General features: G+C 53.9%; 3 protein-coding genes across 3 annotated transcripts; 1 reads left to right on the forward strand and 2 right to left on the reverse strand.

Moving 5' to 3' along the window:
• Positions 1-2,658: 2,658 nt before the first annotated feature.
• Positions 2,659-3,687, forward strand: NCLIV_053420 (conserved hypothetical protein; the record flags this gene model as incomplete). Its single annotated transcript, XM_003884895.1, has 1 exon — positions 2,659-3,687. One exon carries the CDS (start codon positions 2,659-2,661, stop codon positions 3,685-3,687), a length of 1,029 nt encoding a protein of 342 aa, XP_003884944.1.
• Positions 3,688-5,451: 1,764 nt separating this feature from the next.
• Positions 5,452-9,066, reverse strand: NCLIV_053430 (conserved hypothetical protein; the record flags this gene model as incomplete). Its single annotated transcript, XM_003884896.1, has 1 exon — positions 5,452-9,066. One exon carries the CDS (start codon positions 9,064-9,066, stop codon positions 5,452-5,454), a length of 3,615 nt encoding a protein of 1,204 aa, XP_003884945.1.
• A 3,579-nt stretch (positions 9,067-12,645) lies between these two features.
• On the reverse strand, positions 12,646-15,371 carry NCLIV_053440 (conserved hypothetical protein; the record flags this gene model as incomplete). The annotated part of the gene is made up of 3 exons (XM_003884897.1): positions 12,646-13,759; positions 14,218-14,675; positions 15,147-15,371. The coding sequence occupies 3 exons, from the start codon at positions 15,369-15,371 to the stop codon at positions 12,646-12,648; spliced, it is 1,797 nt and encodes a 598-aa protein (XP_003884946.1).
• Positions 15,372-16,240: the final 869 nt, after the last annotated feature.

Genomic DNA, 16,240 nt, shown 5'->3' on the forward strand with positions numbered 1-16,240 from the left:
AGCAGATATATGTCACTAAACACCGTTGATACCGTGCTAGGATCGAGGACTGCGAAAACGGTATACCAAGTGGTAACAGTTTGGTACACTGTAGCGCTTCAAGGATGGTACATGCTCGAGTTAGAAGAGCCGAGAGGTCTATCGTGAAACCGAGCGACCCTACCAGATGCTCCCCCTCCTGCGACATACAGCAGCTCGTGGGTGGGTCGCATACACTTGCATGACGAGTTGTGTTGAATTGATAGACCAGCGGACCACATGACTTAATATTCCGCTTATAATAGTCGTCTACTAGTTCATATGCGTGAGAACTTTATGCATCTGCAATTGCAGTGTTGGCCTCCCCCTCGTCTGCACTGAATAACACCGGCCGTTCTGGCATCAACTACTCCCACTCCCCTGTTCTGCCTAAGTGATAGAAACAGGTCTCCCACGAGTTTTGTCATAGCTGTGAAAGAGAGAGGACACCACGGCCGCAACGCCATTGAAAGTACGGTGATACGCGTGTTGACCTTTTTCGGAGGTGCTTCCACCTCTCTCCGCTTAAACTGAGCTTGATAACACGAGTTTTTCAACCAAACCATTCATGACGGACCTGGACGGATTTTGAGAGACGAGTACTATGCTCTAAACAGAGACCTAACCTCTCGGGGTAGCATTCTGTAGCACTGCTTTGCTTGTCCCCCGTCTCGGTACATAATACCTATTTATGAGGCATTCCTTACATATATATGTATGCTGTGTGAAAGTATATGTGTGTATGCATACTACTAAATGTTCGTATACATACGTCAATTCTATTTCTGAGTGCAAACTGCTGGATACCGTCACGTGTATATATCAAGGCAAACGCTTCGTCTGACCCTTTCCTCAGAATGATACAATGTTTGCAAGCAATGCAGGGACACATTCGTTGTGGCGCTTGTTTGTGTCGACAATTTATCGTCGGTCTTCCCTAACATACGCCGTACAGAAGCGACAGACAGTCATTCAACGATAATTGCGTTTCAAATAAACAACAAGTTGGTCAAGTTCCGTCTCACGCTCTACGGAAGGGGATCCACTGGCGCCGAGCACCTGTGCATCGATGCTATTTTCTAGCTGTCAGAGATACGGTACTTAGGAGCAGGAGTATTTTTATCACGCCAGTTCCAGATATCTACAGGCAAAAGCCGCCTGCACTCAGTAAAACGTGCATCTATTTCGGAATTCTCAACTTGACTATAGGTGCATGCCTTTCTGGCGATATTTCGGACGCACGCGTATATCTATAGTCATACAGCTACACTCTCATTTCCATAGAGATGCAGAACACCAAAGGCTCTGGAGGACCGTTTTCTAGGAGAACAGATCACGGCCTACGAACGCCTCACCAGGGGGACAGTACGGCATATTAAGGACGTTGCACGCCAGTGAGAGAATAATCGATTTTGTGGTTTCCCGGTTTATGCACACTTGAGGTATATGCTTACTTCAGATGCTGTACACTCCATCGGCACCCACCATCCTCGCTGTGGGTGTCCATCCAAAGGAGGTATGGTGTTGCTGAATAACACGGATAAGATAGTGTCACGTTTTCTTCGACGGTGGTAGAAAGAAGGCCTCCGAATGGTTTGCCACATGACAGAAAAAGTCTCGTGTGACAGCAGTATACCCTCAGCCTTCGTTCCATTGTTTTCCCGACAGTTCATTCACCTCTCGGAGGCTTTTATCTCTGTGGAAAGAAGACACCCTCCAGTCTGCAGTGAACCTGGAATGTGATGGAGAGTGCTCACACATTCCTTCGACTATCGCTATAGGAAGAGGGAAGATTGGCGACAACGCTGCCGCAACCAACTACAACATCACGACGTGGTTGTACCGTTCGCGACGTTTTTATTCTGCTGAACTTGAGCTCCAGAAGGTCACGTCTCTTTTCATGGACAGTATGTTGTCAGCGTGCCAGGCAGTAAGCTGACTCTGCGAAGTCCCCCTTCGCCTAGCGGGACCTTTCCGCTACTTCCACAATGCATGCGCAGACAAAACCCTCCAACCGCACTCTGTTCGTCTCTTACCCAGTTTTTCCATTCGGCCCTTATAATGTTGTTGACCATCCAATTCATGTGGAGCTGTTCACGCACACTTCGGGTTCAGGACTGGAAAGATGCTTCTGTGCATCCGCCGTGGACGAATTCCATGCGTTAGAGCGGTTAACTGGCGTCTCATTAAGTTGAAGCGCTCATTACAACACATACGAAATATCAAATGCGTGTGGGTTCGATTAGATATGAGATGTTTCCCTACTCATGCAAAATGGGAAGGCGTGTGAAAAGGAACAATGAAAGTACCATACCCAGCTGAAAGTACCACACCCCAGCTGGTGACATTGCGGTCGCACAACCATTAGACCTTCCTCGCAATAGCAATGCTGTGGACAATCAAAGCACTATTTAGAGAATGCTGATGTTGAGTCATTGGCAATCGTGTAGTTGAATCATGTGCCGTGTTTCTTGGACATACCCGTTGATTTGTCTGCTTTCTTTCTTCGTCACACATGCAACGGGCACTCACCAAGGAGTGGAACAGTACCGGACAATTACCACAAGAGTCCGATTTCTTTGACTCCCAGTTGTTTTTTCAATCGGTGTGAGTGCATGTGTCTAACATGCCTACACAACAATGGGGATTCCGAGAGGCTGGGCTGCTCTCGAAGCCTCATGCGCACTGTTGACACTTTTCGGCACTGTGGTAGGCCCAGTTAGTGCCCTAGTAGGGACCCAGAAGCATCAGTATCGTACATCCATTCGGCAAGTGCTTCCTCCAGGGGCGTGGAAGAAAGTCCGCGACGGTGGTTGCTTAGTAGGGCTTGCCCCAAACCTCGTCGTAGATCCCGCCTTACCGAACATCAACAAAACTTTAGCCTTTCCAGACTTCATTGGTGGTCAGCTTTGTGACTGGTTGGATGTGCAATGGCTCAAGCACACGACTGTGGGGAAAGCAGTCTTGAAAAAACCTACGGGATTATTGAAGTTCTTTAAGCGTCCGTCGCAATTCCTCTTCGAAGACCACCTGGAGGTTATTATCACCTACATTGACTTGATTGATTATGAGCGCGTCAGCGGTATCAACGGTCACGTGCCACTACCGTGGGCGGCGGCCAGATTAAGATACAATCCACCAACGCATGAATTCGGTGAGTCTGTAGTCTCCTTCATTGCTCGAGGCGGCGACCCCTATTCACCTACTGAAGTGTATTTCCTACTGGCATCTGAGTTCTCCCGTCGGTTGCGACAAGATACCAGTTACACTCCGGATTATGTTTCAGCGGACTTTGCCGTCTCGGACAGAATCAGCGAAGGCACGGAGCTGGGCGTGGTTGTTGAACAGCCTCTGCTCCTGCAGAACTTCTTGATAGTAGATGGGGCATGTGCGTTCCTTGATGGCCGACTGCAGACGACGGACTTACAGCTGTGCCGCTGGGCAGACACATTGGAAAAACTTTACCCTTCCTCTTCTGCTATTATGCATATACACAAGCTGGCGTTGTTCAACTCCAATCCAGCAGGTTTTCTGGCGAATATTGAACTTCAAAGCCCGGAGTACAGTCACTACGGCAAACTAGTTCGTATTTTCTTGAAGCCAAGTACTCCGCTAGCAGGCATCTTCCAAGAAAGACACGATTATCTCATTCGCAAATACCGCGAATAGCGAGGCTGTCGTTTGCGCATCGAACATGCAGTGCAATGAAAAAAGTATGTGTGGCGACTCTTATGACTGTCACGGAAAACATAAGTGGTTCTCAGCTTTTTCGAGCCCCCGCACCCCGCCATACTCGGGGTTAATAGGTTGGCTGCATTCGTTCGTCGTGTGGGCTGCGGATGGACTTGCGTTGTGTGCAAGTTGCAATGTGAGGACAAGTATACAGCATATAGGACAATCTACGTTGCTGTTTTCATTTAGTCATGTTTGAGGCACGTGTTGGGAGGCGGTGATCATTTTCGTTTTCCTAGCCTGGCTGTTCCATTTACGGTTTTGTGTTACTAATCGTGCCCACATTTGCCATCAGCATTTTCGTGGCGCACGGCTGTCTGGATCCAAAGTGATCAACTGCTTCCCGCTGGAAGATACAAAGCAAGAGTCCTGATGGGACCATCCCGGTGACATAGTCGCAGCAAGTTCCTCGGTTGGAGGGGTTGTTGCATCTGTAGCATAGCCACAGGATACGAAGAGATGCAGCCAGGCACGGAGCACATGCAATGTAACCAACCGAGATAGTTCCACTTAGTTCACGCGAGCTGTTATTGCTGAAAGGGGAAAGAAAGTGTGTAGCGCGCATTTCCAGCGTGTGGTGGAACATCTCCATAGGCAGCGACAGTCTCGGTACATGACCGTTCCTGCCGTCCAATTAACACGTTTTATAAGGCGACGACTTCGGAACCCCAATACAAGGTTTTGAGAATGTCCGAAGAGCAGTACTGACGATTGGTTGCTATTTCGTTCCTATACGGGGGTATGGCCGCGTATACGAAAGAAGTAAACACAACGACATACTACACACAGTTATATATATATATATATATATATATATAGGTAGCCCTAATGGAAAAGGGAAGGTTATCCCATCTGACAGATGGGATGATACCAGTAAGGTCGATCGCCTCCCCAACGTGAAAGTCTGGAGTAGAGTCAGCACATTGTCGAGGAAGATCACGGAAAGGATTATACCCAAAAAAAATATCTCCGCCTCTGAAAGTGCAGAGGCTTTCGAGTTGAATGTAGAGAAACCGGTAATCTGGCTTTTATGTTCGTCTAGTCGATTGAATCACGATGAAACTTCTAGAAATATTGCCATGATACTCGTGAGAACCGCACGAAGCGCGTGTATCCCAAAAATTTGCTTTTAGATCTGTGGGGTGAGGACCCTACAGCCAGCTCACACTCCCTGCTCCCTCTTCCCACTGCCCTACCAGACTCCTCACTGTGCTCAAAGTCAAGCTACTGCAGAAAAAAATGGTACGCTACCAATGACAACATCAAATAATTGTACCTTCGTGGCTCCCCGAGATGGATGGAATCACATGTAAGGTAGCTCACGTGAGGGATTCGACTGAGCATGTACGTTCCGCTAGGGTTCGGAACCTCGATGCGCTCCGACCCCTATTTTGTGTCGTACATGTACAAGCTAAGTACCATGCACACTTTGGAAGTGAAACCTGCGGCGGAAACGGAATATAAAGAAGTTATTCAAGCCTACTGCTCCAACGCGACGATGCTCGTCCCCCGGCAAGACAGAAGCGGTTTGCACTACCAGGGAGGTCTCTGGAAAGTCTGCCATGTGTCCGAAAGCACGCCATTTGCTAATTAATTTAACCTTAACACTCCTGAGCACTACAGAAAAAGAAAGAAACCGACCACCATGGGACACTGCCATCTTCCGATGATTCAACGCCAAGCATACACACTCGGTTCAGTTCAAGAAACTGTTGAGCTCTGAATTAGGGGAGTCTCTCCCGTAGGCTGTACCTCGCATAGGAGCTTTCGGATAGCCACCACAACAACGTCTGCGGTATCCCAAGTGCATGGGAAAGAGGACACGTGAGGTGTTGTATGATTTGTCGTTGACTCCCATTCTCCTTCAGATGTTCCCCCCGGCCAGCGTCGTTGTGTATCTATCTTCTCATGTTTTTTCCCCAAATTTTCCGTGGGACCCGCGGGGTCACATGGACTTGTGATAGACTGTGCTCTCGCTTCCCAAGCGCGGCGACTGTTTGCCAATCGGAGGAGACTCACAGACAGTCGGGTCCGGTCCACCGGACTGAGATGTGGGAAAATGTGCTCGACATGGCAGACAATTTCCAAAGGAAGGCCGTAGGTCGCAAAAATGACTGAACGTGTTTCTGGCCGTGCCAAGGGTGACAGTAAGCTGGAGCTGTGAATGCCCTGACCAGGAGACAGTCGCTGAGCGAGTAACGCCTGGAAATGGGGAAAGAAGGCTTGTAAAGCTTGTATTAATGATAAGATATCCTGCGGTGTGCACTGTGGAAGGAAGTTCATACTAAATGCGGAAGACGACGATGATGGAGGCATACGGCACGGAAGATCTGGCTTTGATGAGGACCAACCGGCCTTGTAAGGAGGGTAGGACGGTAGGACTGAGTGCTGCGGAGCACAGCGAGTCGTATGACCAGCCTGTGGAGAAAAATTGGCAGGAACGTTGGCAAGGTGCATTGCATCCGACGGCTGAAATGCCATTGAAATAATCGTGAGGACGATGCGCCAATCGTTCGTCCTTGCTTTGCTGCACGCCCACAAATATGTGCAGACCTCACGAGGCCCAACCAACTGTTCTCCTCTGATCTTCAGTTTTTCTGCGGTCTTGTGCCCCTGTATCTTCAGAGACACCGGGGTGTGCGGCTGGTTCTTTGAACTCCTCGGTTCACTTGTCTCATCCGTCGCCAGTTCACATGAGCCCTTTTCCTTCGCCAGAAGCCACTGGAAGTTTTCCTGTCCCTCAGATGTATCAAAGCTGCACTGGCTCGACACTGAAAGGCTTTGCCTCTCCTCGCTTCGCCTGGTTTTGCATGAATGATGTTCTGCCATCTTTTCAGGTCTTTCCTGGACTGGCTCTCCAGCGCTCGGGCGCCCCAAAGCTTCACTGTCTGGAGTTCGCTCGCATCTTGTTCGTGCCTGCTTCTCCAGCAAGACGCTAATTCTCCGCCCGAGTGCGGAGAAGGCCGACTGAAAACGGAAATTCGTTTGAAAATCCCGGTTCCGAGATAGCTGACGCAGGAATTTATCTTCGCAGAAAACTGCCAGAGCCCAGGCAACCATGGTAATCCCTTGCGGCGCCAGTTCTGCGGCTCGTATTTCCACAGCGCCAAGTGAGCCGCAAAGAAGAGTGCACAGAAGATCTTGCTGTTCTTTCAGATCCCGCCCACAGAAGTTTGTTCTATCTCGCCCTCCATCACCTCTATTGTCTGCATTTCGCATGGAAAATCCGTCGACTTGTGGAGACACGTGCAGCGCAGAAGGCACAACCAACGGTTCTGTTTTCTGCTCTGAAGCGTCGCTCGTCTCCGCGTTGACTTGCCTCGACAGAATGTCAGATCCTTCCCCCCTGAGAATCGCGCGCTTGGGTCTGCCATTCGGTTGCCTCAAGAGTTTTGCAACGCTCCACAGAGCGACCGGCAAGTGTCGTGGTGACAGCTTACTCAGCCTAGAAGGATCCGCCTCATCCTTCGTTCGCGTGTCGTCTGTTCTCTCCGTGTCTTCTTCCCTCGCCACCTTGCCGCATGTCCTGTTGAGAGGCAAGAGGCCTGCTACACGCGTCCCGCTGTGTTCGCCGTTCTGACGAGGTGTAGTCTCGTCATTCTCTTGCCCATGTGCCCTCTCCGCCGCTGTCTCAGAGGACACCTGCGCCATCCTCGCCTTTCTGCTTCCCACCAAGTGACCGAGTAGCATCATCACGCACGGGTGTAGGATACGCGTTTGCCTATTCGCCGTTGCTTCCTTCTTGTCTCGGTTGAAGTCGACCCAGCCGTTGCCTCTCCCTTCATTCATTCTCGCGAGTGCATGCAACGCGGTAACCACATTGGCGGGGATCAGAAAGTCCCGGAATCGAATCGCCAGACGAAACAGTTCCTGAGGAGAAGACGCCCGCGCAAGAGCCTCTGTCAGAGCCACATTGAGAAGCCGAAAGTGGCCCTGAACAACAGCTCTCTCTACCATCTTATCTAGAGGGGCGAAACCCAATGAAACATCTCGATTGGAGCGAGTTGAAAACCAGTTCCCAGGGTAGGAGCGACAAGTCGTCCTTTCGTGTCTTTCTGCGACGTGATCGTCCCCGACAGCGTCTTCGCGTTGCTGCTCTGGCGGCCGGCTTACAGTGTTTTGGGCGCTTGCTGGATGCTGGCGCGCCACACATGAAATGGCGCTGTCATGGAAAGGGCGTTGAACAGCGTCGCCTGCCCTGTTGACGAAGCCATTTGGATTTGCGCGTCTGTGAGGCAAGCGAGGAAGTTTGTAAGTACCTCCTCTGCACTCGGCCCTCCCGGAGACTGAGGTCGCCGTGAGCGTGCCGGACGGCGGAGAGTCCCCGAAGCGTTCGCTGCTGTCGGCCCCTTCCGTCTCTTCAAGCGTGGGAGGAAAGATCGGCACATCTTGCGGCCTGGTCAAAGGGGAACTGCCATCATCTGGTCTTTGCTCGCCCCTCTCGTGGCAAGCAGGCAGAGACCTCAGGGCGTCTCGTGGAGCGAATGAGGAAAGGCGATTAGAGCAAGGAGCGTTTTTTGTCTTGAGATCACTGCCTGTGCTCCCTGTAGAGGACGAAGCAGCGGAGACAGAATCCCGTTGCTGTCTGTGGTGGCGGCGGCTCTCTGTCTCTGACGGGCATGACGCCGCACCACACGACGGAAGCGAAGACACAGCTGCAAGCGGAGCGGGAAATGGGTGGAGAGAAGAGGAGAGACGTGGCGAGGACGCCGAGGAAGAGAGAACTGTGGAGTTTACAGAAGACCGCAGAAGAAGACGGCGGACAAGGAAAGCGGCCGCTGCAGCGGCCTCGAGCCGCTTTTGAGTCGTCTGTCGGTTCTCGCAGAATCCGACAAACGCTTCGTTTGCCTGTTGTTGCTTCTCTTCAATCCTTCCCCTGTCCGCAGGACTGATTATCTGGTTCACAGGAAACCGCAGCCGTTCTACAGCCTCTCTCGGGACAGCGGCTGGCCTCCTATCCTGCCGCCTTGCAGCCCTTCGAAAGAAACAGGGGGGTTCTCGAAGCGAAACAAAGGAAGCGTTCGGCTCTGGCCTCGCCCAGTGATTGAGGTCCTCGTCCCGCATGCGTTCACCAGACCGTGTGCTCGCGCAGCTTGCTTCAGCTGTCACCGCCTGCTGGCAAGCGGCATCGCTGGATCCCTCACTTTCGCACAAAGGGAACAGCACACGAGGCTGTTGCGACCCAGCGTCTTTTTCGTCCTTTCGGGGGATGCGCCGGAAGGCAGGAGAGGATAAACCCCGTGAAACATTTCTGAACAGGCAACAGGGTTTCTTGGCTGCAGCCACACTCGAAACTGTGGATTTCTTGAACGGCATTATTCTCGGAGGATGCGAGGCACAGAGCGCAAAAACCAAAGATACCCCCGTGCAAAGGAGACCGGAGAGCTGACCGCCCACAAATGCTTCTTGGTGCCATCCGAGAAAGGTCAGGCAGACTAGCGAGCAGTATCGGCAACGGCAAAACGCGCTGTCACTGACCTGCTGTCTAGGAGACGAGGGACGAATTTCCTTTTTCTCTCAGAGACCACCAAGGTACCCTCTCGATTTCTTCGTCAAACACAAGCTACGTCTGCCTCCAGAGCCGCGGAGAGTCAAAAAAGTTAACTGTGTCTCGTGCGCGTAATTGACTCGACGTTGCCCCAGGTAATGCGCCTGTGCGGCTCTTTCTGCCGATCTCCAACAGGCAGCCAGAGGACCCGGAAACGGGCTGCAACGACGAACGGAGAGTAAGTAGCGAGACCATCTAGTGACCCAAGAGAAGCAAACCCATGAGACGAAGAAGGGACGTTATGGACGACGCTCCGAAGCCGAAAAAGAGAGAGAAAGCCCGCAAGGACTGCGCATGTGCCCGCATGTGCGACGGTGGGGCTACACTCGATGCATGCCCGCGCCGTAAGTCGCCTGGGTCTGTCTGTTGGCGTGTGTGATGTTACAGAGGGCGATCACAAAGATACGTGTACCACGACGTCCTTCACGAACAACTAAATTTGCCTTTTCAACGTGCCTGCACACTTCCCCGCTTTTCTTCAAGATGCCCTCTGAAAGGAAGCGGTCGTCTTCACCGCGAGGGCTTTATCAACGCATTCTAAGCATTCAAGGAGCCGACGAGGTCTCCTTGTTGCGTGTCGTCTTCAAAAAGACGAAAGAATCGGAGCGTTGCGAAGGAAAAACTTCATGGCTGTCTTCTTGAGTGCTTCGTCGTTGCGTGTCTTAATCTGGTTGACGCTTTACTCATCTTGTGTATTCGACTCCAGATATGTCAAAAGCAACGACACTCGGTACACCGCCGATGGGTCGGCCAAGCAAACGTGTGTAGGTTCATGTTACACACCAGGCCGAAGGAGGACGTCTTTGAAAAAATCAACAACGAATTTCGAATCTTCGTATTCCAGGAGTCCTGTAGCTCGCCTTAGCTGAATCCTGTCGCGCTGTGATGTTAACTGCCGCCTGACGCTTTTGGCGGTGCCGGATCTGTGGTACTTCTGAACCTTGAGAATAAATAGAGCGTTCTGGGGGCTTGTGAACGGCCCTCCCGGAGGCAGACTGCATCTTGCTGGGATCCCCTACTCGCTGTGGGGATTCGGGGGCCAACAACCCTAGGTCTGTGTGGCCCTTGTCACTCTACCATCTGAGTAGCAGATTCCAAGTGTTCGTCCCTCTCATAAATAGGTTGTCGTGCGACTGGCAAGTAAGAACAACTGCACAAGACGAGTCGGACTATTTGCTCGTCGATCTCTGAACGAACAAATACCAGCGAGCGCTCGGTTTCCTTTGTGCAGGTACCGCGAAGCTGCGCCGCTACTGGAGGTGCGTACGCGTCCACGACTAGACAACGAGTGCGCCGACGGACTAGATTCATTCTGGAACCTCCTTTTCTGTGTAGGACAACTTGCGGATTAGCTGCTTCCCCTTTTTTGGGGAAAAAGTTTGCCGTACCCCGTATGCTAGCTCACGCACGCAAGGGACCGCGAACATGCAGGTTTGCCCTGCCTCTGTTTCACGTGAATTGCTGCTATGCACGCTCAGCGGCGTAGTCTGTCCTGACATCAAAAAAAGAGCAGACCAAAAGCGTTCACTAAGGGTACTAGGAAATAAGAGATCGTGTTAGTTCTTGGGAAACGCCTTCAGAACCCCAATTTAGATTGGTACAAAGAAGGTACCATATCCTCCGTACAAAGCCAGCATTACGAACAAAAAGATCATATACATCCACTTAATACCAGTGGGAACGGTCTTCGAGGTAAAACCGAAAACGGCTTCTACGAAGCGAAGCATGCGAGTCACCAAAAAGAAACCAGTTATTGCAAATAACGCTCGCGGCAGCATTCTACCCCTGGACAGCGAGGCACCGAATGAAAACAGAAACCAGACGCGCTGGCATTCCCCCAAGTCACGGGTGACATTTCCCGTTTCCTCTGTCTATGAAGATTCGAGCAATCTATTAGAGGAAAGGCAAATTCTTTTTTTAAAAAAAGGGAACACTGTGCTGGACCGCACCCTGTCTGACAAAGTCGGAGGATTTGTTTGATGCCCTGTACACCACTTCGCAGTGGGTGGAAAACCATGTGGCAAACTATAAACCCGCCGATCTACCTTCCGGGAGTTCTCTGGCCAGCCACAGAGAAGAAGCCACATAAAAAGGCGCGGTCTGCTGGCAAACAACAACAGCCCGATCAAAATGCGAGGCCGTAGCACGTTTCCTTCCCGGGACTGGCCACTGCTCGCCTGGGGAGAGGTGATGCGCACAAAGACAGGAGCAGACTGCCCTCACTTCGTGCATCCCGTTTCTCACGTGGGCAGTGACCAGACTCGAGTCAAGATTTCTCCTGGCATCGAGACAGAAGGGGACCACGCCCGCGAGAGGGCCGTACACGAACACCAAACCGCACGAAGCACCTTTCGTCGTTGACAGGTCTGCGCGCTCTGCAGGGGCGACACCCGAAAAAACCGAACCGAAGGGTTTGACAAGGACACTGGAGCGTAAGCAATGAAAACCGGCTATCGGTGGTCTTTTATATTCGCGACCCGCCCTCGCGGAAACCTAGGGATTCGCCACAGCGCAGGTTTGGCTCTCGCCTGCGTCTTCTACTAGAACGGCGCTGCTTTCCGAGAACCCACGGCGGTTGCTGCCTGTCTCGGCGTTATCTTCTGCGTCTCTCCCATGAATCGAGGCATTCCGTTCGCTCGCAGGTATGGGTCTGCCGCGGCTCCTCTCTTCTCCTGCGGAACGCCTGCTGTGCTTCCAGCGCCACGCACATCCTCATCTCGAGACGTACTTCGACTTGGTTTGCTCACACTCCTTCTTCCCCTTCTGCCACTAGCGGAGGTCCCACTCTCTTCGTCCCTTCATCATGCTTTGTCTCTTTTGTGCATGCCCGAGTCGTTTCCGGCGCCCCCTTCCCGTCATGGAACCGTCATGCCGTCGGCCTTTTGAAGCCGCTCGGAATGCCGTAATATTCCCTTTCCTGACAGGGGAACAGCCTCTCCCATTCAGCATCAGATCTTAACCGGGTCGCAGCTGGAGGGCCACTCTTTGCACGCCAGCTGAAGTTCACGTGTGCTTCGATCTTTGTGTCGACAGGGCAGGTCCGTGCGGAACACGGCGCGGTCTGGTCGCCGACACTTCAGCCTCATGGACGTCCGCTTCTTCGCCCCCACTGTCAGCCAGCTCTCAACTTCTTCGCTCAGTGCCGCTCTCTGTCGATGCAACGCACCGCGCCCCGCACTTTCTTCCACACGGACGGACCGTGAAGAAGGCTCGAGCGCTTGCGATACGGAAAAGCTGCATTCGTGCGGCTGCGCGTCTTCCGGCAAAGACCTTGCCTTTTCACAGTCACTGTGGCCCTCCCCGCGAAAGCAGAGAGAGGCTGCAAAAGGATGCGCGCTCCACTGCCTTCACGGTGGCGGGCAGACTCGGGCTTTCCTCGGTTGAAGAGCAGAGACACAGACCGTGACGAGGGCTGCGGTGGCCGGGACAATGAGAAACGTGTATACAGCGCTCGGGTCGTCCATCCCAAGAGGAAGGACAATCCACCGCGCGGCCATGGAGGCATCCCCACGAGTGAAGATCAGCCCCGAGAAGAAGATGCTGACGGCCCCGGCAATGGATCCTACAACGCTGCCTAAGGCCGTTGTGCGTTTGCACAGTCCCAGGAAGATGGGCGGGAAGATCGCCGCTGTGAGGAGGTTGCCAATCAGCATGAGTTGAATGAAGCTCTCGGTCCAGGAGAAAGCCAGGAGGACGGCAGGGATGTTGGCGACAAGAGACACGAGGAGACCCCAGCCGAACGACAAGCGCTTGGCATTGAGCTCCACAGCAACGAGACTCGGGAGGGCGCTTTGGAACGTGTCGACGGATCCCGCAGTGAGTATAACCGCGAGGATGAAAACGACAGCGACAAGGCCGCGGGAGAGGGAAGGCAGGACGAGAAAGAAGAAAGGAGCTGACACGAGGTTGTCTTCATTCACGGTGTATCCCTGAGCCTCCAGCGCCACAGCGGTCGCGCGTGCCAGAATGCCCGTGAGTCCAAGAAGCGCGATCGTCGGCAGGACGAGCAGCGACCCGCCGAGCAGGCCCCAGCGGACCTCGCGAGTCCCCTTCCCTGACAAGACGCGCTGCCACATGCCTGGATCCATGGCGTAGGCCGGGCAGCAAGACAGCACCATGAGCACCCCCGAGAAGGCGCCTTCGGGTGTCCAAGTAGCCGCATCTTTCCACGTCGCTTCGGAGACTTGCGAGTGCAGACAGGGTGCGACGAGAACGATGGAGAGAAGGAGCGGAAGCAGAAAACTCTGGAATTTGTCTGTCACCAGAGACGCATTCGTGCCCGCGAACGCGGTGTACGCGAACGTCACGACGGCGACCGACAAAATCACTGCAAGACGCGGAAACGCGGGAGCGAGCGTCTGTGCCGCTGCAGCCACAAAGGCCAGCTCACCAGCCATCGCCACCATGATCGAGAAGAAACTGACGACCGCCGTCACGATCTGCATGCTGCGGCCAAAACGCCTGCATAGAACAGGAAGGGTGAGAAGAGAAGGAAGATTGGCAAGAAACAAAGCACACACCCGAGGAACCCAACAACACTGCGAGGCCCGGGGAGATCCACAGAAGAAACACGAGACGTACACCCCGACGGGAGGCCGCGACGCCGACACGCCGTGTACGAGCACGACGCAAAGAGAGGTGCGTGACCGAGGCCACACGCAGCCAATCGTTTCCCGCCCCCCATCCCCCCCCCCCCCCCCGCCTGTTCCTTCCCTCTCATTTCGCCCCGGAGACGCTGACAGAACAGGCGAAAAAGCCGATGTTTTATGGCCGCCTCCGCAGACTGAAGGCAACGGCAGTTTCCTGGGAAAAGCGGGGTATGAAAACACGCGCTTCACGACGGGCACGGACGCCTGCGACCCTTGTGTACGGGTCTGCTCCCCTCGCTTTCTGTCTCGTGAACGGGTATGATGACGTACACGTGAACGTAGTCGGTCAGTCCAAAGGCGACGTGTTTCTTCATTTCCTCGCGAACCATCGGCCCCGCCAGCATGAAGATCCACATCGGCACTGCGATGGCGACGGCGTAGAGAAGCACCGGCCACATGCCGTACAGCGACGAGAGTTGTGCCGGGCAGTAGAGGATCCACGTCCCGACGCCGGAGGAGAAGAAGGAGGCCGCGAGTGCCGCGGCCGATCGGTTTTGACTGCCGCTTATAAAGGATGCAGAGCGCCTCATGCCGCCGCTCGCCTGCGCGGGGTCCGGTTCGACAGCCGCGGAGTCAGAAGCGGCGCACGACGAAGCCGAAGACGCTTTTTCGCCCGGACACGCCGGGCTCGGCGACTCCAGAGAAGGTGTAGACGTCGAGGGGAGCGCGGAGGCAGCGTCCCAGGGCGGCACGCCAGTGTCCTCGCCGACTGTCGCTTGGGGCGGTTTCTGTGAACAGGAAAAGCGAAAGACACGAGCCTAGGAATACCCAAGAGGGAGACACCTCGGGGCACCAGTCGACTGCGCATGCAGAGAAAACGGCAACGTGACGCAATCTGCCAATGTCAGGAGACGCAGGTGCTGGAAGAGGAGAGATCCCAGACAAGCGACGAGCAGTCACAGGCCCAAACGCGGTTTCCAAGGCAAACCCAGCGGCGTGCCTGCACACACCGGCATGCGTGCCTGCACAATCACACGTAGCCTTTGTTTCAGAAGAGAGTCGGACACGCGTGGGCGGTTTAGGGTTTCAAGCCCAGAGGCACAAGGCCCTCCTGAAGCTACAGGCACACCTAACTCGTGGCAGGTCCAGAGAGCACTGCGCGGCAGACGTGTGGTTTTGTTTGTCCGTTGTCTGTGTTTCTGCCCGGCTTTTTCAATGACGACGCTGACAGCTGAACTGTGCCTCGACAAGTGACTGACCTCCGTGGACTGACGAGAGAATCCGCAGATGCTCCTCGCGTGTTTCCGACGGAAAACAGCCAGCACGACCACTGTGCTGAGGGCGAAGAGCGTCAGACTGAGAATCAGAGCCGCCGTGCCGTTGTCGAGAGTCAATGCCCACACGTCTCCGGGCCCAGTGCCGCGCGGCTCTTTCCCCCTTCCTGGAGACAAAGTCTCCGTGGCCAGTCCCGGATCGGCCGCCATTTTGAAACTTATTCCCGCGTTTGCGGACAAAGGAAGCCGCGCTAGCTTAAAACACTCAGGTGCGTGGTTCGAGGGCGCAAGAAGCGCATGCCCGTCTGTTTGCCCAGAACGCGCAAAGCGCCATCCCGCTCCGTGCGCGTCCGTACACCGCGCGCGCGCGCGACGATTGCAGAGAAACCAAGGAATAGCGGGAAGGCAGAGCGAGAAAACTCCGACGGGGCGGGCACAACGACCGGTTGCGTGTCAATGGGACACGGATTTCCCAAAGTGACGCCGATTGTGTCTTCGAGGTTAGGTTGCGCGGCCCGATTTTGGGAGCACGGAGGGGCTGCATGCGTAGAGTCCTCCTCCTCGAGCGCATTGCTGCTGGCCTCGGCTGCCACGCAAGCAATCCCGAGTCGGGCACGGAACTTTGTTGAGAGCCGAGCAGCGAACCAAGTTCTGATCCGCCAGCACGAGAACCAAAAACCCTCGATCACGCGTGAACACCCATCGCGTGTGCATTTTCACGAGCGCGGAGAACGGAACGCGTATCTCTAGCCGTCCCGTGTTACTTGGCTGCTACGACTCGGCCGTTGCACAGGGTATTATGCTCCCCCCGGGCAACCGGAAGAATCTGCCCGATAGAAACCCAGTATGGCCAGAAGATACGTTCCACTTGAGGAAAACATTTCCCGGGGCACGAACGCGTTTTCTGACCGCCAACGGCAGCCGATCTGCTGCTGTCTCACGCCGAACTGAGAAAAAGGGATCGACAGGCCCAATGCCCAGAGGGAGGCTCAAGCGTTAGGCAAGATAGCGGTTCTGGAGAGATGTGCAACAATGTACAGTACAGTTCATAGGATCATCGTTTGGGGACAAGCATCACG

The sequence above is a fragment of the Neospora caninum genome, chromosome XI (genome assembly GCF_000208865.1).
Source record: "Neospora caninum Liverpool complete genome, chromosome XI".
Lineage (NCBI taxonomy): Eukaryota > Apicomplexa > Conoidasida > Eucoccidiorida > Sarcocystidae > Neospora > Neospora caninum.